Source organism: Corvus moneduloides, chromosome 18 (genome assembly GCF_009650955.1).
Source record: "Corvus moneduloides isolate bCorMon1 chromosome 18, bCorMon1.pri, whole genome shotgun sequence".
Taxonomy (NCBI): Eukaryota; Metazoa; Chordata; class Aves; order Passeriformes; family Corvidae; genus Corvus; species Corvus moneduloides.
In genome coordinates, this window is record NC_045493.1 from 1,930,991 (window position 1) to 1,955,395 (window position 24,405).

A 24,405-nucleotide genomic window follows, 5' to 3' on the forward strand; every position below is an offset into this window, starting at 1 on the left:
CCGGGTGGGGGGGAAGAGAGTCCCCAGCGAGGCTCCAGCCCTCGGGGTGTCCTCTTGATGGCTGGCTCCTGTCCTTTAGGCAGAGCGGGGACTCAGTCTGGATCTTACCCCTTCCCTCTGCCCGCCTGCACACCAAGGTCGCTCTGGATGAGCCGGGAATGCGGGCGGGAGCTGTTGCCGCAGGGATCAGAGGCGACGAACCCCGCTCGCCCTGTGGCTGCCTCGGCTGGGTTTGCAGCCGAAAGCTTTTGGTTCTCACTGGCAAAGCAGAGGGAAAAGAGATCTTTGTGCAGGCACATCTGGAACAGCTGGTGCCGGGGTGGGTGTGCGCTGCCCCGTCCTGCGCCGGGTCCCTGCCTCGGCTCCCCGGGCACCCACAGCCCAGGCGCGGACATTTTCTCCCAACGCTTCCAAGTTATGACTGTCGGGAGGGAATTCTGGCAGGCGACTTGACAACGCTCTGCCGAGTCCCCGAGGAGAGGATCCGCCTCTCACCGAGATGGAGGGGAAGCGTCTCCTTCCTTCCTTCCCGGGGGAGCAGGGGCTGTCTGGCGCGGGAGACGGGGAGATCGCAGGGGCAGCTGCAGCGGCCGGGGGCTCGGCTGCTTTAAACACCAGCTCCTCTTCCTCACCCACATTCCCGAGTGCCAGTGGCTCTGGCAGACGGGAATCTACAGGGATGATCACACAGACGCTGCAGGGAGGCTTTGGGAGCAGGGGGGGAAACCGCTCACCCGGCAATTTCTACCCGCACCTTTTGTCGGTTATCATTTTCTGTTCAAGGTCTCCGGTGGGGAAGCCTTATTTAAAGAATTCAGGTTTGCATCAGCGATTTCCTCCTCCCTCTCTTTCCTCCCAGCTTGTGTTTCCCAGAATATTTCCTTAAAGACGCCACAAACTCAGGCACAGACTCTGCAGTTCTGAAACGCGCCGATGTTTGCAAACAAACTCCCGGTGCGGAGCCGCTTCCCCCGCGGCCGTGGGGTTGGAGGGGGCAATTCCCTACTCCCGCTCTGGGAGAGGCATCACCCCCACTCTGGAGCCCAGGAGAGGGACAATTCCTGGTGCCCTCTGGATTCTGCTTATTCCCTCTGCCAGCGCGACGGCCGTGAGGGAGAGGCCATCTTAGGCAGAGGGGTTTGGGCTGAATCCTCCTTGGAATCCTCACTTGGAATTAACGTTGTGTGGCCGCTCATGGGGAGGGCTTGGTCCTCCCTCGCCCTCGGGGCCATTTTGGCCCTGTCAGATCTTTCCTCCCTCCCTCCCCCGCCCCGCTGCTTTGCTTGTGTATTTTGTCTTTTCCGTTTCAGTGGTGTGTCTGTACAAAGGCTTAGGAAATCTGCCAGATTCCCTAAATCAGTGCCTGAAAACAACTATTTTTAGTAACTGATAAGTCACATGAGCTCAGCTCGCACAGATTAGCATTTACCTTTCCCGAGTAACGAGGATATTGTTTGATACTTGTTGATACCATAAAATTTTCCCTAAAGATACCCAGCCCCGATAACGAGGAGCCGGCTTGGAGAGGCGGCTCCGAGCGGAGCTCAGATGCCTTTGTTCTACTCCCACTGCTCTGGTCGGTCGTATCTGTGCATTCAATCAAATCTATAGATGCAATCTGATCCCTCCAAAAATAAATGTATTGTGTCCTGAAGAGGCCTGGGAGCCACTGTCTGGCTGAGGCTGGATAAATCACGCTCGTTCCAAATGAGCCCTGATGGGCCGTGTGTGATAAGGGACCCTGGGCTGTCACCCTCCGTGGGGTCTGCCTCGGGATGTGGCTGTGGGAAGCCCAGATGTCACCAGGATGGTGGCTCTGGATGTGGAGCGCGGAAAGCTGCGGGTTCTGTGTGTGTCCCTATGAAAACGGGGGCAATGGTGCCAAGGAGACGCTTTCCGTGGCTTCTCCTCTCCGTGACGATCCCGAAATGATAACAAGATCTAGCAATGCCCTTCTAGGGGAGGCTTGTCTTAATCCCATTTTCCAGAGTTTCAGGCTTGTGTTTCCAGACGTGCTGGAAACGTGCGGCTCTTCCCAGCTTTCAAAAGCAGGGGAGCTCAGTGTTTTCCGAGCAGGGATTATCCTTCGTCCCCAAGGGGCAGCAAAGTGGAGCAGCACGGCTACATCTGGGACACCTCCCAGCTGGCCCTGGGGTGACAGCCTGCCCCAAATGGCAGCCGTGAGGAGCAGGGGCTTGAGCAACCAGAATCCTCTCTCGTGGCACAGGGAAAAGCTGTTTTAGGATAGGGGCTGGGGCTGCTTCGGCCAAAGGAGCTGTCCCATGGGGAAGGGGAAAAACCCCTGGTGGGGTGAGGATGATGTGGCTGCTGCTGCTTCCGAGGAACGGCCTCTCTCCCACCGGCAGCCCCTTTAGCAAAATCCAGGAGGCAGAAAATTCCACGTCGTCTCCCCACCTGAATCCTGCCGGAATTAGAGTCAGAGCCCTTGTAGGACAAGGAACGGGTCCCAGGAGGCCCCTGGAGAACTTCACCACCGTGGTTGGTACTATGGCAACAAGTGCTAGTGCAAAGCATGGACAGGAACTCGGGGGAACAAATCATCCTCGATTTTCCCCTGGCACATCCCTGAGGATGCCGAGGCAAAGAGGGCGAGAGCTCTGCCTTGGCTGCGTGTGCTGGATCCATCCGTGGGGGAATGAGGAATCCCGCACCGTCCCGCGTTGGAGAGGGGTGGTGACCACGCTCAGGAAACCCCAGAGCTGTCTCAGGGGCAGAATTCCACCGGGATCTGGCTGGGGGTTGGGGGCTTGTGCCGTGAGGAGCCCGATCTTCTCCCGAGGGTTTTAACCAGGGACATGAGTCACTCCTTAGAAAACCAGTGGCAATAGGATTTGCTGGAAAATTTAATGCCGTGCAAGAAGGATTTTGGGGTGTCAGCAGCAAAGGAGGGGACGTGAGTAGCTGAAAAGATCCAGGAGTTTATTCCTGGATGAACTTGGAGCCGGGAGCTCCGTCCCTGACTTTATTGATGCCGGCTGGCAGCTCCGGAGCTATTACAGCTCCAGCCAACCTGCTGTGATTTTTAAATTTTCTTTCTCTTTGTTTTTTTCCTAAATGGAGCCCCAATTCCCCTCTCGTGCTGCGATTGGATTGCCAGACCATCCATCAAGTGCCATTTTCTCATTTATTTCCTCCCTACCTATTTTGTCTTCCAGGACAAAGTGGCGGTGTGTTAACACTGCTCCAATTTGTCACACTGGAGTCACTGGTGTAATTCTCAGCCTCTCAGAAAATTGATGGTGGCAGAATCGAGGTTTTACAGATGGGCCAAGCCCTAATAAGAACATCAGTTTGATATGGGGCGAGCGGCAGAATTGACGCTTTTATCTAAATTCCGTTGGAGCCGCACACCACAGGAGCCGGGAAAATATTGCAGGAAACAGCAAAAGAGGAATGGCAGGCGTGGTGCAGAAATCTGCTCAGCCCTGAACTCCAAATTACAACAAAACCCCGGTTCTGGCAGCTAAAAAAAAAGGGGATTTTTGTCAACACAGTTGTCTTGGCAACATTAAAATGCATTTCGGGCGGTTCTGCTCGGGTTGTGTCGGATGGGGCGAAGGGGAGTGGGGTGAGGGGGGCTCCAGTAAATCACAGGGAGGTTTTGGGGTGGCTCTGCCTCCTCCAACGCTCCATGGTTAGGAGTGTTCAGGATGCTGGTCCGAATGGGATGGGATAGGATTGGATAAAATAGGGTGTTTGTGTTGGAAGGGATGTACAGTGATCATTTCAGCTGCCTGGAAATTCCAGTGGCTGCTGTGCCATCAGGGCTGGGCTTTCCTTGGCTGTTTCACTCTCTGGAGTGGGGATGGACACCGAACCATCCCAGGAGCTGGGTAAAGGTGCAGGTCCTGGGGCTTTGGGGCAGCTTTGTCCCCACAATGTGGCCGTGAGCAAAGAGCAGTGGTTTGTTTTCCAGTTTGTTTCCCTGATTAGAGGCCAATGAAGCCTCTCGGGGACTGGCCGTGGATTTATTTCCACCAGAAGCAAGGATTTATTTGATTAACTGCCCTTCCTGCAGGAACAGGGATGGTTTTGGTGGAGACATGAGGGGGTCTCCAGGGTGGAGGCCTTGGCATTGCATCCCTTTGGCAGCGTCCTTGCGGAGCCTGCTGGTGTCCAGCTCAGGTCAGCGGGCACTGGCACCGGGGCGGTGCGCAGATGGCAAAGTGCCTCGTTCCGGTCACTCCTGGGTGGAAATCAGGTTTATTGGGGGCAAAGTCACAGCCCAGCTGGAATAATGATTCCCAGCCAGATGGGAATGGGAAGGGAGAAGCGGAGCCATTGTTTGGCTTCGAAGGGAAAAGGTGCTCGCCCATCCTGGGTGGATTTTGGGAGGGCTGGGGGGAGGTGGGTAATTAGAGAGCGCTGGAGGAACATTGTGGGTTCCCAGGATTAAAGGGCCACGACAAGGGGACACCGGGCAGGGATGGAGCACGGAACTGCTGGCACCGGCGAGCTGCCTGCCAGGGAATCACTGGAATGTTCCATTTTCGGCGGCGCAGCCACGCAGGTTTACAGGAACTGTGCATATGTTGCATCCCAGCGCTCCTCATCCCATCCACCGATGCTCCGTGGGTCGTAAAAATTAAATGGGCATAAATCCATCAGCGCCGGGGTTCTTCCTCGAGCGCTATAAATCCCACGAAAACTAATTAAAGAGGACAATGGTGCCCATTTAAAGCTGGCACGCGGATCCAGGAGCCATTATCACCGGGAAAACAGGGCTCCAAATGGATTCGTGAGGCCGAGGGCAGCCCGGGTGGCTGCGGCGAGGGGCTGGCGTTGGGCACGGCCCAGCCTGGCACAGCCTGGCAGAACAAGGAGATTGTGTTAAAGCCCCCAGGACTGACTTCTCATCCACTTCGCCTTGGAAATCAAATCATCCCATTAACCTTTGTGCCGGAGTTTGTTCTTGGAATGTTGTCTGGCAGCTCAAGGAGCTTCTCGTGGGGTTAGTTTGTCGCTGCTGGAGGGGAGCCTGCTCTGCTGCTCTTCCCTGAAAGCCTCCACAGGGGGGATGTTCCCAGGAATCGGTGTCGGGATCGGGGTTCAGGCTTGCCTGGGGTGCTGCCCCTCTGCAGGGTTTGTTGCTCTCCCGTCGCTTGAGTGGGGTTTGTGCTTTGGAAAGGGCAGGGAAACTGAGGCAGGGGTGGGATGGCACCATCCCTGGAGTTTTACTCCAGCAGGGTGTCCCAACAGGGAGCTGAGCCCGGCTTTGCCGATGGATTTGCCATCTCCTGGCTGTCCTTTGGGGTGAAACAAGTGTTCCCACCCCAGTGAAACCCCGTTCAGTGCGCTCCTCTCGCTGTTTTAAGGAGTTAGACCTGACATCTCCAGCAGCTTTCAATGTCTGACCTGGCTCTGGGGTCCATAAATCAGAGTCCTCGTGGTGCTGGGAGGGAGATCTGGGAATCTGTGGGCTCCCAGAGCCCAGCACAGCTCAGCCCCCCACAGGGTTGAACTGTCTGGGTTCCATCCAAGCGTGTCCCCTCTGGAATCACACCTGGGACACGCCAGGAGCTGGGATGGGAGAGCCTCGACCCTCACTGGGGGAGTCTTCCGAGCGCTCCCAGGTGCCTCGCACCTCCCTGAACTTCTCCCTCTCCCTCCTCTCTCCAGTCTGAGTTTGTGCAAGACTTTCCAGCTGGAAAATAATCCGACTCAACGATCTTAAGATAATTGTCCAACGTAAATGATGCCATGATTCTGCGAAAATCCTTATCCAGCTATTCCCTAAAGGAGCAGGAGGCTGAGGGGCTTAGAGCCCCTGGCTGTCCTCACTCTCCTTGCCTGTCCCTCTCCTTTCTGGCCCTTTTCTGGCCTTCCTGACTCTGAGGAGCAGCAGGGAAAAAGGACAAATCCCTGGATGGGTGCTGAGGTAGCACTTAAAATCTGCTTTTTTCTTCTCATCCCTTTTGTAAGGAATGCTGAGGTGTTGGTGGGTTTGGGGACAGGGAACAGTGAGCACCTGGAAGTGCCGGTGTTCCCTGGGACTGCAGGGACACAAAAATGACAAGCTTTTCCCTGGAAATAGCTGGGAATGATCCTGGTGGGAGAAGAGCAAGGCACTGAACGCCGGGGTTCCGCAGCTCTTTCCAGCGAGCCGAGTAAGTCCCTCTGTAAGGTCGAGCAGGGCTGAAGGACATCCGTGGTCCCCTCCAGCTGTGCAGCATCTGCCCGTGTGCGCGGCTAGGAACGCCTGGCGGTGACGGGGACCCGTGCCAGGCCGTGCCCACGAGGGCTGTGCCCCCTGGGACGGGCACGATGCGGGCACAGACCTCGCCCAGGGTGAGGAATTCTGGAGCGCTGCGCTGCCGGTGGCGAATCCCGGGCAAAGAGCGGGGCTGGCCCGCCGCAGGAAGCTGGCATTCCATGCTCCCGTGGCGCTCCGGCTGCTTCCAAAGCCACCTTTGTCCCCACCTCGGCGTCGGGCGAGGCGTTGGGAATGAGTTTCTGTGTGACTCAGTGCCGTGCCTGCGTGTCAGGGTGGCGGTCACCTTGCGGCGGGGCTGGGGGAGTGGGGTCAGGAAAATCAGACCCTGGCAGGGAGGAGGGGGCTGCTCCTGTGATTCCCAAAGAGCCTGGGAAAGAGGGGAAGACTCGGCTGGGGTCTCTCTGTGCAAGCGGGGTCGGGAATGGGAAGGGATGGAGAGGTGGGGTGGAAGGAGAGGAACAGGATCTGTCGGGTAGAAGCAAATTCCCGCTTTCCTCCCCAAAGCCGGACCCTCCCTATCCTGCCCTGCTGCCCGAGCCCTGGGAGGGGGCACAGCCCATCCCGGGGTCCTGATCCAGTGTCATTTGCAGCAAGTAGCCTGGCAATTAGGGCGTTAATTAGCTCTTGACGCTGTGACTCGGTGGCATTTAACCCTTTTCAAGCTGCTGCTGCTGCTCTGCGGGGCCGAGTCACAGCAGGGGAAGGGCCACAGGGGTTAAACCCATGGGTTTGGGGCATGGATCTCAAATTGTTTTATTCCTAACTCGCCGGTAAAAAGCCCAGCCTGGGGTGAGCAACATTCCTCACATGGGGATTAAAGTGCCCAAGCGGCGCTGGTGTCACCGCCCTGCTCCTCAGATCCCCGTTTGTCCCATGCGGGAGCTGGAGGGAGAGTGGGGCTGAAGGTGCAGATGCTGCCCTGAATGCGGGCAGAGAGAAGAGCTTTCCTTGCCATGTCAGTGCCTCCAGCAGACCAAGTTCCCTCTGTTCTCTGCCCAAAACTCAGTCTTAAAAAAGAAAAGAAAAGAAGGTGCTGGCTCGATGCAAAGTGTCAGGGCACAGTCCTGGAGAGAGAAACGTTCTCCAGAGCATCTGAGAAACGCGAGGGGAGCGCGGGGAGGGCTCGCGAGCAGAAGTGATGGAAGCCGAGCGTGGCCGGGTAGGAACAAGGGTCCCATCAGGAGTCAATGGGATGTGACTCCCCGAGCCCTGCAGGGCTGTTCACAGCCGTGCCCAGCTGCACGGGGCTCTCCCGAGGGCAGGATGAACTCCCTGCGTGTTCTCCACGCCATGGTTTCCCTCCGCTGAAGCAGTTGGTGTGGGAACAGTTCGGAGCCGGATGGCGGGGCTGGGCCCGGGGGAGTGCGAGCGATGCCTCCTTCTCTCCGTGCCAGGCTGGAAATATGGGGAGAGGAGGAGCTGGGCGGTGATCCCTGCAGCCAGCCTTAAAAGCAGCTGCCTTTGGAAGTGTTTTCCTAACTCAGAGGGAGCTGAGAGGCCTCTTCCGCTCCCTCGTTCTGCTCGTGGCTGCTGCTCCTGCTCCTGAAGCCACCTCGGAGTGACAGCACGTACGGAACAGGTTTCCTCCCGGGCAGGGGTGCGCGTCCCCTGCCTGGTTCTCACCCATCAGCTTGTTGGAGGCTCTGGAGAACACATGGAGACGGGGATGCTCAGCCGGCAGAAATCGCCCCCGAGCTCCGCGCGGCTCCACCTGTTCGTGAGCCGCGCAGGGTGGGCAGAGCAGGGAGTGTCCGAGCCAGGCTGCCCAGCACTGCCCGTGCCCAGCGGCCCTCGCCGGGGCTCCCCCGCTCCCCCCGCGCCTCCCGGCCCCCGCCGAACAGATGGTGCCGATTTTCGCAGGGGGAGGTGGAGGAAACAAAGCCCGGAGCGCTGCGAGGCTGCAGCCTGGCTCCCAAACGCCGCCCGGGGGGTGGCATCTGTGGGGATGGGGTGCCTGTGGCGTGCCGAGCCCCGCGCTGAGCAGGCACTTGGCACCTGCCCTGCCTCACTTTTCTCCCTCCTTTGTTGTTTTTTCCCCCTCCTTTCCAGATAAAGGAGCCCGCGCACCGTCGGCGGGGATGCCGGTGAAGCGAGCGGGCTGCCTCCCCCTCTCTGCCCAGCGCAGGACCAGCGGCTGACTGGAAGCTGGAATGTTTCCCACTCCACGCGATGCCCAGCCCTGCCTGCTCTGCCCCTAGCCTGGCTTCCCAGGGGTGACATTCCCTGTTTTCTCCTGTTCCGAGAGCAGTGCCACCGAGCATGCCGCAGAAAGCCGCCCTGCAGCCGAAGCCCAGGGGAGCTTTCCAGTGAGTCCAGCTCCTTAAAAGCCAGAGCTGCCCCTTCCCACCCCGGCGTTGGGAAGCGTCTCCGACAGCGAATTCCCCTGCGCCCAGCGGGTGTTGAGGTCCTGGGGTGCAGGCTGGAGGAGGGGGCTGCCATGGAAGAGAATGTGCTCAGCGTGCAGCAGATCCAGCCCAACGTCATCTCGGTGAGGCTCTTCAAGCGCAAGGTGGGCGGCCTCGGCTTCCTGGTGAAGGAGCGCGTCAGCAAACCGCCCGTCATCATCTCTGACCTGATCCGGGGAGGGGCTGCCGAGCAGAGTGGCCTCATCCAGGCTGGGGACATCATTTTAGCCGTCAATGGCAGGCCCCTGGTGGACATGAGCTATGAGACGGCGCTGGAGATCCTGAGAAGCATCGCCTCCGAGACCTACGTGGTCCTCATCCTGCGCGGCCCCGAGGGCTTCACCACTCACCTGGAGACCACTTTCACGGGTGACGGGACGCCCAAAACCATCCGTGTCACCAGACCCCTGTGCCCGGCTCCGAAGGCGGTTGACTTGTCCAACCCAAGCATCCCCAGCAAAGAGCAGCCACTGCCAGCAGCCATGGGCTCCCTGTGGAGCAGGGAAACGGGGAAGGAGGTGGAGCCCATGGTCCACGTTAACGGCGTCGTTCCCGGCAGCAAAGGGCCGGACGCCGGCAAGGGCAAGGACGGGGCTTGTGGTCACTCCTGTCTCAACGGCGGCGTGGAAGACAATGAGCTGCTCAAAGAAATCGAGCCCGTCCTGGACCTGCTGAAGAGCAGCAGTAAGGACAGCGATGGAGATGCGCCCTCCAAGGTAGAGACACGGGATATAGAAGTCCAGGTGGACTGGTAGGTCCCTAAATACATTTTTTACCTTTGGTGAAACGTGCTGGTTTTGGCTCCCCGAGGTGCTGGTGAGCGCCTCTGCCCAGCTGGGTGCTGTCTGGCACAGCGGGGTGGAGATGGAGAGGCAGGGATGCGGAAAAGGGGGAAGTGGTCGATGAGGGGAAGATGAATGAAAAATTGGGAGGAGGTTGTGGAAGAAAGGTGTAAGCACGGGAAATTGGGGAGAGCAGGAATAAGGTCTCATGGAAAGCTGAGCTGTGGGATGTGGCGGATCACGGGCTGGGCTGGGATAAATTTCTGCTCCGTGTTCTCAATCCCAATTGTTTCAAGTTGATGCAAAATCCCGTGCCTCAGTTTCCCCACCTGTCAAATAAGGTCCATGGTATTCCTATCCTGGTGGTCCTGCTTTAGAGCTCTCCTGTAGAAATCCACCTGGATGAACTGCGGGAGAGGAGGCAGGAAGGTTGGACTGGCAGGGCACGGCGCTTCCCAGGAGAAATGAGTTTCCAAACCTTTTGGGAGAGGAGAGGGGAGCCCCGGTCCAGCTCCATCTGAAGCCAAGCCAGGGCAAGGGCAGCGGGACCAGCCTGCTGGGAAGGGGGGAAAAGCTTTTCAGGGAGAGCTCGGAAGGGCCAATCCCTGTTGAAACGCCAGGATAGATCTGCCTCTGCTCCTCCTAGAGCCACATCGCTTTTCCAGCACTTGTGAGCACGGGTGGGGACGTGGACAACGCTTGTCCCCCGCTCTCTTGAAGAGGCGGAAGTGGGACAGCTCCCGATTTTCCCCAGCGTTTCCCTGAGCAGCCCCCGGAGCCCTTCCTGCTTTACAAAGCTGTTGTTCGTAGCTGGATTTTTTTCGGTACCAGCTCCCTTTGCTCCTGGCCGTTCATTAGCACCCATAGGTTGCCTTTTCCTGTTGCTTTTCCCCGAGTCCCCAAACACGTTTTAGCGGCGTCAAGTGCTGCAGCAGGTTGTGGCCGCCCTCGCTTATCGACCGGGCTGGAAAAGCCCCGAGGGTTTGCTGGAGCTGGAGATCCGTGGCTCAGCCACGGAAAGGTCTGTAATTTCGAGTTCTCTGTAATTCCAAGTTCTCTTGCCGCAGGCGCTTCTTAGGAAAAGGGGGAAAAATAAAAAACGTGTTCATTTTTCTTGATCAGAAACAAGAGGGGAGAGCCACAGCGGGGTCCCCCCCGTGGGCTCCCAGCCACAGCTGAGCTCCCGCTCACTCCCATCCCAATCCCACCCCCACCCCCTGAGTTTCCCACTTTCCTTGGTTTATTTTCAGTTGTTTTCACGTCGTTCCTGCTCTCCCAAATTATTCCTGTTTCCCGTGGAGGACACGGTACCTCAAAGCTCGTTAGGGTGCTCGCACTGAGTCAGAGGGAAAAAATATCTGCTGTGCTCGGTGTCGGTGTCTGGGCGCCCTTCCTGCCATCCCCCCCCTACAGATACCTTCCAGGTCTTGTTGGCTTGGGAATTGTTGGGATTTGGAAAATCTGGAAATCTGCTGTGCAATGGGAGGGGATTTAACCCCCCGAGCCCAGCACGCTCTCCAAAAACCTGTCCGGACTGTGCATCCTTTAATCCAGCACCAACCCATCCTGGGAGAGCCTGGCTTAAGAACTGAGACCTTGACAGGGTCATGATTGGGTACAAAATGTGCAGGGGGGGCTTAAAAATCCCCTCTGGTTTAGCTCAGGGACCAGCAAAGCCCCCGGCGGACACAATCCCAAACACTGGGACTTTGGGCGGGGTGCAGCCTCGCCCTACAAACCCTGCTCCCCATCCCACCCCTGCAGGGTCTCCGAGGAAATTCCGCTCCAGCCGTGGGGAGGGATGAAAAACGTGGTTTTACCTGGAAGTTTTTCTCTTCAGGGATGAAACAGAAATGCTTTGATTTCACTTAAACTGAAGGACCTTGAAGAAGCAAAGTGAGGACTTCACCGAAATCTCAATCTCTTCTCTTTTTTTCACTATCCTAGCAAAAAAAAAAAAAAAAAAAAAAAAAATCTTTGTAATCTTTATACCTTGGGGTTGAAAATCCACTTTTCGGTCAAATTCTCCTGCTTGATGAAAAGCTGCAGCCTGGATCCTGAGGGAGAGGACCCAGGCTGGAGCAGAGATGTGAGAAAGGAGATTTACTGCAGGGAGAAGCCGTCAGGAGCTGCCGTGCGGGGCAAAGGGCATTTCTGAGGGATTGGGCTGCGCGTGATTCATCTGCTGGCCTTGGGCTCACGCAGAGCCGGGGCATCCCGAAGGTCTCCTGCACTCTCAAGTTTTCTTGGATGGCAGGAGAAGTGCAGAAAGGTCAGGGAATAACGGGGAGTGGATAGCTGGGGAGAGTGTTGGTCGGTGCCAAGGAAATGCCAAACAAACCCCAGCAAGCCCTATCAGATGGATGCAGCTCCCAGGCTTAGGCTGGGACTTCTCCAGGCAGGAACGGCGCAGGAATTGAGCTCTACCTACACCCAGGAGGGTGCAAAACCTTGCTCAAGGTTGGGCTGGACACCTCCAGCCTGGACCATTTGGCTGTGGATCCAGCTGGAGATGCTGGGTTTGGGATGAATGCTGGTTTGTCTCCTCTTTGCCTGGTGCTGACCTTCCCAGCCCGCAGCTCTTTGCCAGAGCCGATCCGGCTCACGGAGCTGCGGCAGCGTTCCCAGGGAAGGGCGCAAGGCTGAGGTTGTTCACAGGGAGCCAGAAAATTCTTGCTCAAGATGGGCTTTGGCAAAACCAATTCCAGCTACACCTGGTGCTTTGGGCTTCCAGCTCCTCTCCCCAGTGCCACTTTCGAAGAAAACTGGAAGGGAGTGTACAAGGAAGATGGGGAGGGACTTCTTATGGGAGCGTGGAGGGACAGGACACAGGGAATGGCTTCCCAGTGCCAGAGGGCAGGGCTGGATGGGAGATTGGGAAGGAATTGTTCCCTGGGAGGGTGGGCAGGCCCTGGCACAGGGTGCCCAGAGCAGCTGTGGCTGCCCCTGGATCCCTGGCAGTGTCCAAGGCCAGGTTGGACATTGGGGCTTGGAGCAGCCTGGGACAGTGGGAGGTGTCCCTGCCCATGGCAGGGGGTGGAACAAGTTCATCTTTAAGGTCCCTTCCAATCCATCCCGTGATTGATTGATTGATTGATTGACTCTAAGTTTGCTGTGGGGACACAATCGCTTCCTCTCCACGCCCTGCACCCATGGTCTGCATTCTCCAAGGAAATTCTCCTTGCTGCCTTTTCCTGCCACCCTGTGCCCTCGGTGCCTGCCCACGGCACGGCTGCGACCGCGGCTGCTCCTCGGCTCAGGCCATCCGCAGTCGGAAAAGGGAGCGTGGACGTGGGGCCCAAGGTATGATGAGAGCTGGCATTTCTGCCACGAGGCTCACCGTGGGCTAGGAAGCAAAAATAGAGTTTGATTCACTCCCTGCCAGCCAACCCAGGTCTGTTTTTCCCTCGGAGCTCTGGGGAGATTGTCAGGTCCCATCTTCCCTCCTTCCTCCCCCCCTCCCCACCGAGTTGCCAGGATTTATTTTCCTTCCCAGGCCTCTTCCATAACATGAGCAGCATGATGGAAACATGGCAGTTTCAGTCCAAACAGCAGCCCCGAGAGGAGAATAGTGCTGGGAGCAGGAATTCAGTTCAGGAAAGGTTTCGAGGTTTCAGGCTCCATCTTGCTTTGGAACAAACTCCATCATTTCTCTCCCTCCCACCTTCCTCGGCACCGCCAAAATCTCTTTGTGTCACTCAAAACATTTCATTTGCATTTCTGATCTCTCTTCATTCTTCTGCGCTTGGACACAAAACTTTAAAACCTCGGGAAGGAAAAGGTTCCCTGGGATTAGCACGTTTGTGCCATTCTGGAAATGGATGCAGGGAGCTCTGGCAGGGAATAACCTTCCCCTTCTCCCTCGGCCGAGGCTTCTTCCTCATCACCCTGACTCCGTCACTCTGACCCAGAGAAGCATTTTGTGCCTGCAAACCACGTATTCCACCTTAATATATCCCATGTTCCCCCCAAATATATCCCATATTCCCCCCAAATATATTCCATATTCCACCCAAATAAATCCCATATTCCACCCAAATATATCCCATATTCCACCCAAAATATATCCCATATTTCCCCAAAATATATCCCATACTCCCCCCAAATAAATCCCATATTCCCCCAAATATATCCCATATTTCCCCAAAATATATCCCATACTCCCCCCAAATAAATCCCATATTCCCCCCAAATATATCCCATATTCCCCCCAAATAAATCCCATATTCCCCCCAAATATATCCCATATTCCCCCCAAATATATCCCATATTCCACCCAAATATATCCCATATTCCCCCAAATATATCCCATATTCCACTCAAATATATCCCATATTCCCCCCAAATAAATCCCATATTCCACCCAAATATATCCCATATTCCCCCCAAATATATCCCATATTCCACTCAAATATATCCCATATTCCCCCCAAATATATCCCATATTCCACCCAAATATATCCCATATTCCACTCAAATATATCCCATATTCCCCCCAAATATATCCCATATTCCCCCAAATAAATCCCATATTCCACCCAAATATACCCCTCCCCCCAAATAAATCCCATATTCCCCCAAATATATCCCATATTTCCCCAAAATATATCCCATACTCCCCCCAAATAAATCCCATATTCCCCCCAAATAAATCCCATATTCCCCCCAAATATATCCCATATTCCCCCCAAATATATCCCATATTCCCCCCAAATAAATCCCATATTCCCCCCAAATATATTCCATATTCCACTCAAATATATCCCATATTCCACCCAAAATATATCCCATATTTCCCCAAAATATATCCCATATTCCCCCCAAATATATCCCATATTCCACCCAAACATATCCCATATTTCCCCAAAATATATCCCATCTTCCCCCCAAATAAATCCCATATTCCACCCAAATATATCCCATATTCCACCCAAATATATCCCATATTCCCCCCAAATAAATCCCATACTCCCCCCAAATAAATCCCATATTCCCCCAAATATATCCCATATTTCCCCAAAATATATCCCATATTCCCCCCAAATATATCCCATATTCCCCCCAAATAAATCCCATATTCCACCCAAATATATCCCATATTCCCCCCAAATATATCCCATATTCCCCCCAAATATATTCCATATTCCACCCAAATAAATCCCATATTCCACCCAAATATATCCCATATTCCACCCAAAATATATCCCATATTTCCCCAAAATATATCCCATATTCCCCCCAAATATATCCCATATTCCACCCAAATATATCCCATATTTCCCCAAAATATATCCCATATTCCACCCAAATATATCCCATATTCCCCCCAAATAAATCCCATACTCCCCCCAAATAAATCCCATATTCCCCCAAATATATCCCATATTTCCCCAAAATATATCCCATACTCCCCCCAAATAAATCCCATATTCCCCCCAAATAAATCCCATATTCCCCCCAAATATATCCCATATTCCACTCAAATATATCCCATATTCCCCCCAAATAAATCCCATATTCCACCCAAATATATCCCATATTCCACTCAAATATATCCCATATTCCCCCCAAATATACCCCATATTCCCCCCAATAAATCCCATATTCCACCCAAATATATCCCATATTCCCCCCAAATAAATCCCATATTCCACCCAAATATATCCCATATTCCCCCCAATAAATCCCATATTCCACCCAAATAAATCCCATATTCCCCCCAATAAATCCCATATTCCCCCCAATAAATCCCATATTCCCCCCAAATACGTCAGACCAGTCCCCAAAGCACCCTTCACCCGCTCAGCCCTCCCTGCTGCTCCTGCATCCCGTGGGGTGGGACAGCCCCTTCTCCTTGTGTGTGATCCCCCGGCCCCGGGGTGATCCCGCAGGAGATCCCAGTGGGACTCCCAGCACACCTGAGCTGTGCTCTCCCTCCGGAGAGGCCGGAATCCGCCAGGAGCCCCTCGGGAATGTTTGGGAAGGGACAGGAGCGGCGGTCACAGCTCGATGCTGGCGCAGTTCTGAGCCGTGCTGGTGGGATTTGGGAATGCTTGGATCTGTTCCCAGGTTGGATCTGTCAGTGCCCCCTCAAAGGCACTCTCCAGCCTCATTTTTCACAGACTCCCTGAGGCTCATTAGGCCCTGATCCCAGCACTGGGCACATCCCAGCCATGTCCCGACTTTCTGAGGCCACAGGATCTTCTCCAGATCATTCCACAGGTTCTTCCCGAGGATTTTGTCCTCCTCCTTCCGCGCTGTCCCACGTCCCCTCTCCCATTTCCCCTTGCTTGGATCGCCCTGCAGTTCCCACCCTGGGCACCCCGTCCCTGCTGCCTCTCCAGGGAGTGCATCCCAGCGTTTGGAGGTATTCCTTCTTCCAAACTCCCGCTTCCTTCCCGAGCTCTGCTCCATCTCCTGCGCCCTGCAAATCCCTTCTCCTGCCCCATCCCTCTCCCTCTGCCGGTGTCCAGACCTTGCTTAACCCTCCAGCGCGTTTTCCAACTGCCCCAGGAAAGGAATTTTCCCTTCTGATGATGCCACGCCCTGAGGAATGGGGTTTCCCATGGGGAAAAAAAAGGCGAGGCCAGAGCCGCTTATCCCGGCCCCAAGCACTGGAAGGAGGAGCACTGCAAGCGCAGCCATTCCCCAGGAAAAATCAGGGAATGAGGCAGGAAGAAGGAATTTCTCGCCTGAGGTGCGAGCTTCCCACGCAGCCCCAAGCTCAGGATTTTCAGGAGAAGGGCCGGGAAGGAAGGAGCCCATCCCTGGGCACAGCGCAGGGTGATGTTATCGGCGTCACCGGAGCGTCACCGGAGGTGTGTGTGGGCACTGCCATCCTTATCACCCATCCCAGCTGGGATGGCAGCAGCCAGGGCTATCTCTGCTCCCTGCCTGGGAAATCAGAGAGATCCTTGTGCCCAGATCCAAAGGATCTGGGTGACAAACTGACAAACTTCCCTTTTGCTCTTTTTTTAAATTTTTTTTTATTTTTTTATTTTTTTCCCCTTTAATTTCTTTTCGGAAAAGCTTTGGAGAAATTTCTGAAAGGGCTGTCTCAGCAACTTCCCTTCTGCTCCATCACTCGGAGCACTGCAACATCATCAAATTAGTCAAAAGAAAACAGTGGTGCCTCTCATTTCTCCAAACAGCCAGATGCTCTTTCCAAGGGGAGCAGCATCCCAGGCTCTGCTGGGCACCGGAGGGGGAGGGCAGGATTCCTCTTTCCTTTTTAAAGCATCCAATTTGGCTTTCAGAACAGAAAAAAAGCCCCTCAGACTGGGGTTTGGATCTCTCTGGATCCAAGAGATCTGGCTAAGAGGATTTAATGGATCTGGGAGTGGTCAGAGAGGGATACCTGGATCCTGGATGTGGCTTTTGGGAGGGTTCAGCCACTCGATGGCCTCCAAGGACACATCGTCAGAGCTGCTTCCAGTTCCTCAAAGACATCGAAGTGGGGATATTAAAAATCTCATGGAATGGTTTGGGATGGAAAAGACCTTAAAGCCCATCCCATTCCACCCCTGCCGTGGGCAGGGACACCTTCCACTATCCCAGGATGCTCCAAGCCCCGTCCAGCCTGGCCAGGATTTCTCCAAAGAAGAGGAGCCAGCTCCTCTCTCCCTGGGAAGCTCCCAGGGCAGATCCAACCGGGGCTCCCTCGAGGGAGCTGTGCCCTCCCCAGTGCCCACCGGAACGGCTCTTTGGGTTCTCCTGTGGATAAAACCCTTTTGGAAACCCTATCCAGGGTGTGAGCTCGGACACGGCGTGGTGGCTGTCCCCTCAGCCTCCTCGAGTGTGAGTGACACGTGCCAGGTCACCCTGTGCCTCAGGGGGCTCGGAGCAGCCACGTCAGGAGAGGAAAACAACTCATCCCAAAAAACCCTGTCGCTGTCCCAGCTCGCAAACAAGGCCCTCACAAGCAAGGGGCAGGAAATATTTGTAAAATGAAGCAATTGATGGGTTTTATTTTTACTTCCCCATCTGTGCTGGGGCTGGGGTGAGGCTCTGGCTGCTCTCAATGGGCTTTTCTCTCCCTGCCTCTCTCCGAAAGGACAGAGCCGGATCCTTCCGGGCAGCCTCATCCGGGGGAGGTCTGCGCTGGCTCGGGGCAGCCCCTGGCCAGGCACAGCAGCAGAACCCCCCTCGGCCCCCAGGTCACTCTGATGGCTTTGTCACAGCCACGCTTGGCTGTGCTTTTCCAGCAGAGCTTTTTCAGCTTTCCCAGCAGGGTCAGCCCCTCACTGCCGTGCTCACGCAGCCGGAAATCCATCAGGACCAGCAGCAGGAATCCCGCTCCTGCCACACCTGCAGACACGCGAGGGGACATGGAGCATCCAGGTAATTCCCACCTGGATGTCCCAGTCCCTCGGGATGGGGCACCTCGCTGTCAGGTGGTGCTCGAGGCTGGGGAAGGGGAGCAATCCCTGCTCCAGCAGAACTTGTAAATCCCAACCCACCCAAATTAGCACCCAGCTTAATTCAACATCTGGGATTTCTCCAGCTGCCAACATTTACGGCTTTGCTGCTGTGCACACAATGAGATCCCACATTCCAGCCCCTCCAGCTGCTGCTGCTGATGGATGGATCCCGGTCCCAGCTTCCCTCGTGCTGGCAGTGGCCCTGCAGACACCTCCCTGGGAGCAGCAGGTTGTGCCAGGCACCAGCATCCTTCTGGAGCTGCCTGTGGGACCTCTGGCTGATCCCCAGCTTCTCCTGTGCGCGCAGAGGCAAAGCCCGTGCCCCTGGAGAGGCCTCGTGGTTCTCCACTTCCCTCTGCTAAGCCCCAGGTTCCGGGAGAGCCAAGGGATTTCTCCCTCATGGATTTAGTGCTTCTGTCTGGATTTTGGGCCCCTTGTGAGGAGCAGCAGCTGGGGCTCGTCAGCCGCTGGAGGTGACTTGGTGCGCTCGGTGTCCCTGTGCTGACCTGGCCCCGCGTCCGCCGGCACGGTGGGGATCAGGGCAGGAGGGCAGGGATGTGCAGCCGTGGAAATGAGAGTTCTCCGGGAGATTTAACAGCTGGGCCTCGCTCGAAGGGGACAGCCAGGCCGGCTGCGTTTTCATCCTGCTAATTCTCCTCCGCCTGGCTGCTGGGGATTACTGGGATGGAGGGACTGGGCAAGAGAGCCTGGGCTTGCCCTTTGGACTGGGCACAGTGGGGTTGCGTGGCTCCTGGCAGTCCCTGGGATCCGTGTGGATTCTGGGATCTCTGTGGATCACCACCACCGCAGCAGAGATTGGGATCTGCTGCCTTGGGCCTCGGTGCTGCGGGTGGGGTTTCTTGTGTTTTATCTGATTGAAACCCTTTCAGGTGCTGCGGGTGGGGTTTCTTGTGTTTTATCTGATTGAAACCCTTTCACATCCTCCCAGGAGCCAGGTCACCCAGGAGCAGCTTTCCTGGCCTGGACGGGCACAGAAATCCCAGGGAAAACGGCCTCAGGGCACCTGTGCCTCCTCCCTTGCACCAAGGTGGCCACTTTCCAGTGTTTGGAAGGTGGCCAGAGCCCAGGGAAATATTTTGGCAGCTGAGCATGGCTCTGTAAAAGCAGAAAATGACAGAAAACTCAAAGCACAGGGAGACGCTCTTTAAATGAAGTCTTTTCCTTAAGCCAAAGGGCTTCAAGGACTGTGAAACTGAATTTATTTGTATTTATTTGTCTCCCTGAAATGGAACCAGGAGCATCCTGCTGGCGAGATTCATGCCCTGGGTGCAAGCGTCCCGCTTTGGTGAGCGCCCAAACCCTGCCACCATTAATGAGAAGCCTCATTACGGAATCCAGGGGCATCTGGAAAGGCTTTTAAGAGCTGACAGCAGGAGCAAAGCAATTCCAGAGGGCATTTCTTCAGTGCCTGTGCCCATCCTGGCATCCCGTGCCCCTGCTCAGCCCGGCCCAGGGAGCCCCTTCCCTCCATGGCCTCTGTGGTGCCACCTCCTGCCTCGCCTGAATGCCACGTCCCTAAGCCCCGCTTGTTTTCTCTCCTTGGCGAGGGCTCACATGGCAGAGGTTTTTCAGCAGCTGCTCAGGTGGCGTTTCAGAGCCTCTCCCACACCCCGAGTCGTGCATGGCGCAGTGAGTTACACCCGAGTTACACCGGAGTTACACCCGAGTTACACCCGGGTTACTCCGGTGGCACCGCGTGGGCCGGGGCAGCCGGCGCTGGGTGGGATGCCCTTGGTTCCCAGCCTTCCCCGCATCCCCAGCAATTCCAGGGGCAATCCATCCGTTTGCTCGACTGAAATCACTTCCACTCACAGCATCTGGAAAGGTCAGGGAGAGGAGAGAGAGCTCCTGGGAGCCTCCTGTTTGTTCTGGGGCTTTTTTCTCCCTCTTCCCTGCTCATAAACACCGAGCTGCTCTGCAGGCTCCTTCTGCCACGAGCTTTTCCAGCCTCCTTTCCCCAGCTCCTGTTTTCCCGGGGTTCCAGCTCGGGTTTTGGGGCGCAGAGGCTCTGTTGTGGAGCCAGTGTGGGCACAGGGTTCTCCTGCTGCTCCGAGGTGGAACTTCCATTGTGTTTGGGTTGTCCTCACCTCGCTGATTCATCGCCTTGGCCAGGGCTCAGCCTTTCCTTCCTTCCCGCGGGGCAGTGGCCAAGTTTTCGCTCCTGTGGGAAGCAGCGGGAGCAGGACCTGTGCCCGTGGTCCCAGCACCCAGCGACCCAAATGATTTTTAACCCTTCAGTTTCAGGGAAGGGGAGAACAACCCCCAGAAAGCTGTGCCGGCACGGATGGAGAACGAGCGTGTCCTGGGGGACCTGTGGGGGAAGAGCACCGTCCCCGTGGTCCTGAACAACCCCTACTCCGAAGCAGAGCAGGTAAGAGGCCATGGCTGGGGCTGCTTTGGGTGGGAAAACCAAAATTCCCAGCGTTGGTGGGAGTGTGACCCATCCCGGTGGGTTCTCAAAGTACAAAGACCCTGTGGGGACAATGTGTGGTTGATCCCAAAAGCTGGAGGTGACAGATCCCAGAGCCCCTTTGGGCCAGGAGCTGAAGCCCACAAGGTTCAGGCAGGGAATGGAGGTCACTGGAGAATGATGCTCTTCATCCAAGGGCTGACGTGGGATGGGAGCCCAGCCAGGGACCAGGACGCTGAAGCCTCCCTGGGGAATGTGATCCCTTTTGGTGGCACCAGGCCAAGCTGCATCATGAAAGGCGTTTGGATTCATCTGATGGTAATTGAATAGAGCACTTCAGAGAACGCGTTCCACGGAGCCTTTTCATCTCCTCACACTCCACGGCCATCAATTCTCAGGCTCCCTTGCCAAAGGGAGATTAACTCCACGTCTGTAGCACAGCCAGAGACGTCAGGCAGACCCTGCCAGGCCACTGAGATCACCTCGGGGAAAACATGACGTGCGTGAGCTCTGCCAGTGCTCGGGCAAAAGGGTCTCCCTGATGGGATTATCCAGGGCAGGACACGGGGAACGGACTGGGATCATCCCATCCCACCCCCTGCCATGGGCAGGGACACCTCCCACTGTCCCAGGCTGCTCCAAGTCCTGTCCAGCCTGGCCTTGGGCACTGCCAGGGATCATGGGGCAGCCCCAGCTGCTCTGGGCACCCTGTGCCAGGGCCTGCCCACCCTCCCAGGGAACAATTCCTTCCCAATATCCCATCCAGCCCTGCCCTCTGCCAGTAGGAAGCCATTCCCTGTGTCCTGTCCCTCCATGCCTTGTCCCCAGTCCCTCTCCAGCTCTGCTGGAGCCCCTTTAGGCCCTGGAAGGGGCTCTGAGCTCTCCCTGGAGCCTTCTCCTCTCCAGGTGAGCACCCCCAGCTCTCCCAGCCTGGCTCCAGAGAAGAGGGGCTCCAGCCCTTGGAGCAGCTCCTTGGCCTCCTCTGGATTCCTCCAGCAGCTCCAGGTGCTTCCTGTGCTGGGACCCAGAGCTGGATGCATTTTTCTTGGAATCCTGCATGGAATGATGTTCCCATGCACTTTTGCAGCCTCCCAGTGTCAGACACCCATGGGGGGGGTGGACATGAGACCCTCTGAGCTGGTGCTGATGCCCACTCAGGGCACTGGGATGTTCCTGCCCACGCTGCAGGGCTCTGACCAGCCTGGCCGAGTGCTGAGGTGCAGCTGGGATCCATTTCCACCCCGCTCTCAACTCAGGACCGTGGCCCTCAGGTGTCCCAGCAGCACAGCCAGCCTCAGGGTGGGCATCACCCCACACGAGTGGCAGCACCCCCGGGCCGCAGCAGCCACTGGAGGGATGTCCCTGGGCAGCCCCACGTCCCAGCACATGGATAATGCGGTGTGGCAGGAATCCCGAGCCCAGGGACAGGTCCGGGCTCCTCCCCCTTTGCCCCTGTTCTGGAAAGGCTCCGTCTCCCTGCCTCCTTTGCTAAGCCCCGTGCGTGTCCGTGTCTGCTGCCATAAGCACTTTATAACCTTCTGTGTGCAGAGCTTAATTTCTCTCTGTGTTGGGGCTGCCAAAACCGCCAGTCTTAAGCTGCTATTAAACTCTTTATTATTTTTTTTTTCCCCACTGGATGCGCAGCTTTCTTTTTATCCTTCTTATCCCCGAATCCTTACGCCTGCTCTTCTGGAAGCGGCGTGGCTTTTCCCCCAGCCGTTCCCCGGGGCTGTGTGCAGTCAAGGCTGCTGAACTTCTTTCAAGCAGCAATAAATACTATTAACACGGGGGAAAGTCAAGCCAAGTGGGAATTTTCCTTGCTTTTTTAGAGCAGGATTGGGTGGATTCACTTGGCCAGGTGCTGAATGCTCACTGAGGCTCGTAATGAGGTGCTGAAAGCCCCGCTAGGCATCGATCCCCATCCCTCTGTTGTTTTTTACGAAGCCACACCGCGTTTTTCGCTGCTTTCCCAGGAGCCCGATCCCCCTGGCCCTAAACCTGAAGATGCCGCGGCTGCACCAGGTCCTGCTTGAGTCCTCGGGGACTGATTTGTGAGCAGCTCGAGGGCAACCGGGAGCTTTGCGCCCGCGTAGCTCTCGGGGGAAGCGACTCGGAGCAGCTTGCGAGGGTGATTTGCAGCTGTCTAAAGGCCACACTCTCAGCCGAGCGCAGTTGATGCAGCCTGGAAGGAAAATGTCAGCATGGAAATAAATCCACGACCCGGCTGCTGCCGCTGCCGCTGCCCTCCCGCAGCCGATGCGGCTCAGCCGAGCGGGTGGAGGCAGGGTGAGGACCTGTAGAGCCCCGAGCGGGAGGTGTCCGCTGTCGTTCCGTCCCCACGGAGCCCCCAGGGCCGTGGGGCGCGTTCCCCTGCAGGAGCAGAGAGCTCCGGAGCCGCAAAGCGCCGGCGCTCCGCTCCCGGTAGATGCTGTTTGCATAACGCGTGTGCGCCCCGGCTGCCGCAGTTGTCGCCCGGTTTGTCCCGCTCCTGAGTCACCGATATCGCAGCTGCCTAATTAAAACATGAAAGGATCTCGCACAGCCTCCCTGGCACAGCGACGGGGAATATTTGGCTTCGGTTTCGGCGTGCAGGGAAGGCGCGCACACACACACACAGAGACTCACACACAGAGCTCCTTCCCAGCCTCCTCTGGGTTCTCTCTCTCCACAGCTGCTCCGGGATGGGGTTGTCAGACCTGACACCTCTGCTCCAGCCTGGCTGGCATCCCAGGATTCAGCATCCCTCTGCTCCGTGGCCCTCTCCCAGCAAGGGTTGTCGGGCACTGGAGCAGATTAATGAGGTCCCGTTCGTCCCTGGAAGTGTCCAAGGAATGTCACTCAGTGCTCTCTCTGGCTGACAGCTTGGTGCTCACTCCAAGGTTGGAATCAACCGTCTTCGAGATCTTTCCCAACCTTAAGGACCCTGTGATGCCAAGATTCCAGCTTGCCCTGCTCCTGCAGGGAGAAGACAAAAGGGAAAGGGAGCAGCTTTGAGGGGGTTTGAGGCAGAACATCTGCAGGCAGACGTTCAGCAGGCAGTGTCTCCCCGCTTGCTCCGAGGATGGGGACACTGCTCCATCCGCATTCCCAGCACGTTTTTGGGCCATACCTGCTCCAGCAAGAAGTATTTTAGCAGCACACCCTGTCAGGAGGTCAGAACTCCGATTAAAAAGTGCTGGACACAATCAACACTTCCCGCCTGGTGTTCCTGGTTTCTGTCTGGCAGGTGGAGCTGCGGGTGAGGATTGGTTCTGGTTGCATCTCTGAGCTGTTCTCAGCATGTTTTGCCCGTCTCAGAGAGCTGCTCTGAGCAATCGGGCTCACAGGGAAGGTGGCAGATTGTGCCCCTTGGTCCTCAGGGTGGGTCAGGGAGCACAGGATGCTGGTGGTGACTAAAGAATGATTTAATTCTCTTGGAAGAGTAAAACAAGCAGGGGAAAAAAAAGACCAGGAACTGCCACTGCCTTCAGTCAGGTTAGATTGCTCGAAATGGAAAAAAAATGAGCTTAAAAATAATGTTTTTCCAGGACTACATTGAGGAGGCTTTTTATTTACTGCTGGGTTTGAGCTCTAAATGAGGTTTTATATTTGGTTTCTGCAGAGAGGAAAGGGGAGGCCGAGATGTGGTTTGTGCTCTTTTGGCTTCAGGGCGTGGACTTGGACACACTCCTTGGGAAAATCATGGGATTTGTGACATGAGGAATGTCGGAGCCCCATGGCAGCACAGCCTGAGGGGCAGGGAGCAGCTTTTGGGAACTGCCAGGGCTAAGGAAGGTCCTGCTGAGGGGTCAGGCTGTAAATCCCTGCCTTCTCCTGCAGCCTCTGTCCCTTGCTCCCAGAATATGTTTTCAGAGCGTGGCATTACACTGTGAGCCTCAGGCTGCCTGAAATCCCTGTTTTCCGGGGAAAAAATGTCAGGAGATTATGGTAAAAAACAAGAACTGAACAAAAAGTCTGGCCAGTAGTGACAGCAGGGCAATGCCGAGGTGTCTGCTCAGCCCAGGCTGTGGAATCAGCCAGACATTCCCCGTGCTTGGAAAAGCAGAGCAATCCTCTGGGAAAGTGGGAACGAGTCAGATCTGGAGCCTCAGCTGCTCTGTCATCCCTGTGGCTCCTGCTGCTCTCCCTGCTG

The 24,405-nt window shown here is 56.0% G+C and overlaps 1 protein-coding gene across 4 annotated transcripts in view; it reads left to right on the top strand.

The window, feature by feature from the left end:
* The window catches only part of NOS1 (nitric oxide synthase 1), a 69,360-nt gene that overhangs the window by 18,547 nt on the left and 26,408 nt on the right, over positions 1–24,405 (top strand). For 3 of the 4 annotated variants that reach the window (XM_032128234.1, XM_032128232.1, XM_032128235.1), the window contains exons 2-3: positions 8,285–9,391; positions 20,102–20,234. In XM_032128234.1, the coding sequence (XP_031984125.1) occupies positions 8,673–9,391; positions 20,102–20,234 (852 nt within the window). In that variant the 5' untranslated portion in view covers positions 8,285–8,672. The remainder of the gene's footprint in view (positions 1–8,284; positions 9,392–20,101; positions 20,235–24,405) is intronic. The other variant, XM_032128236.1, reaches the window with a different exon arrangement.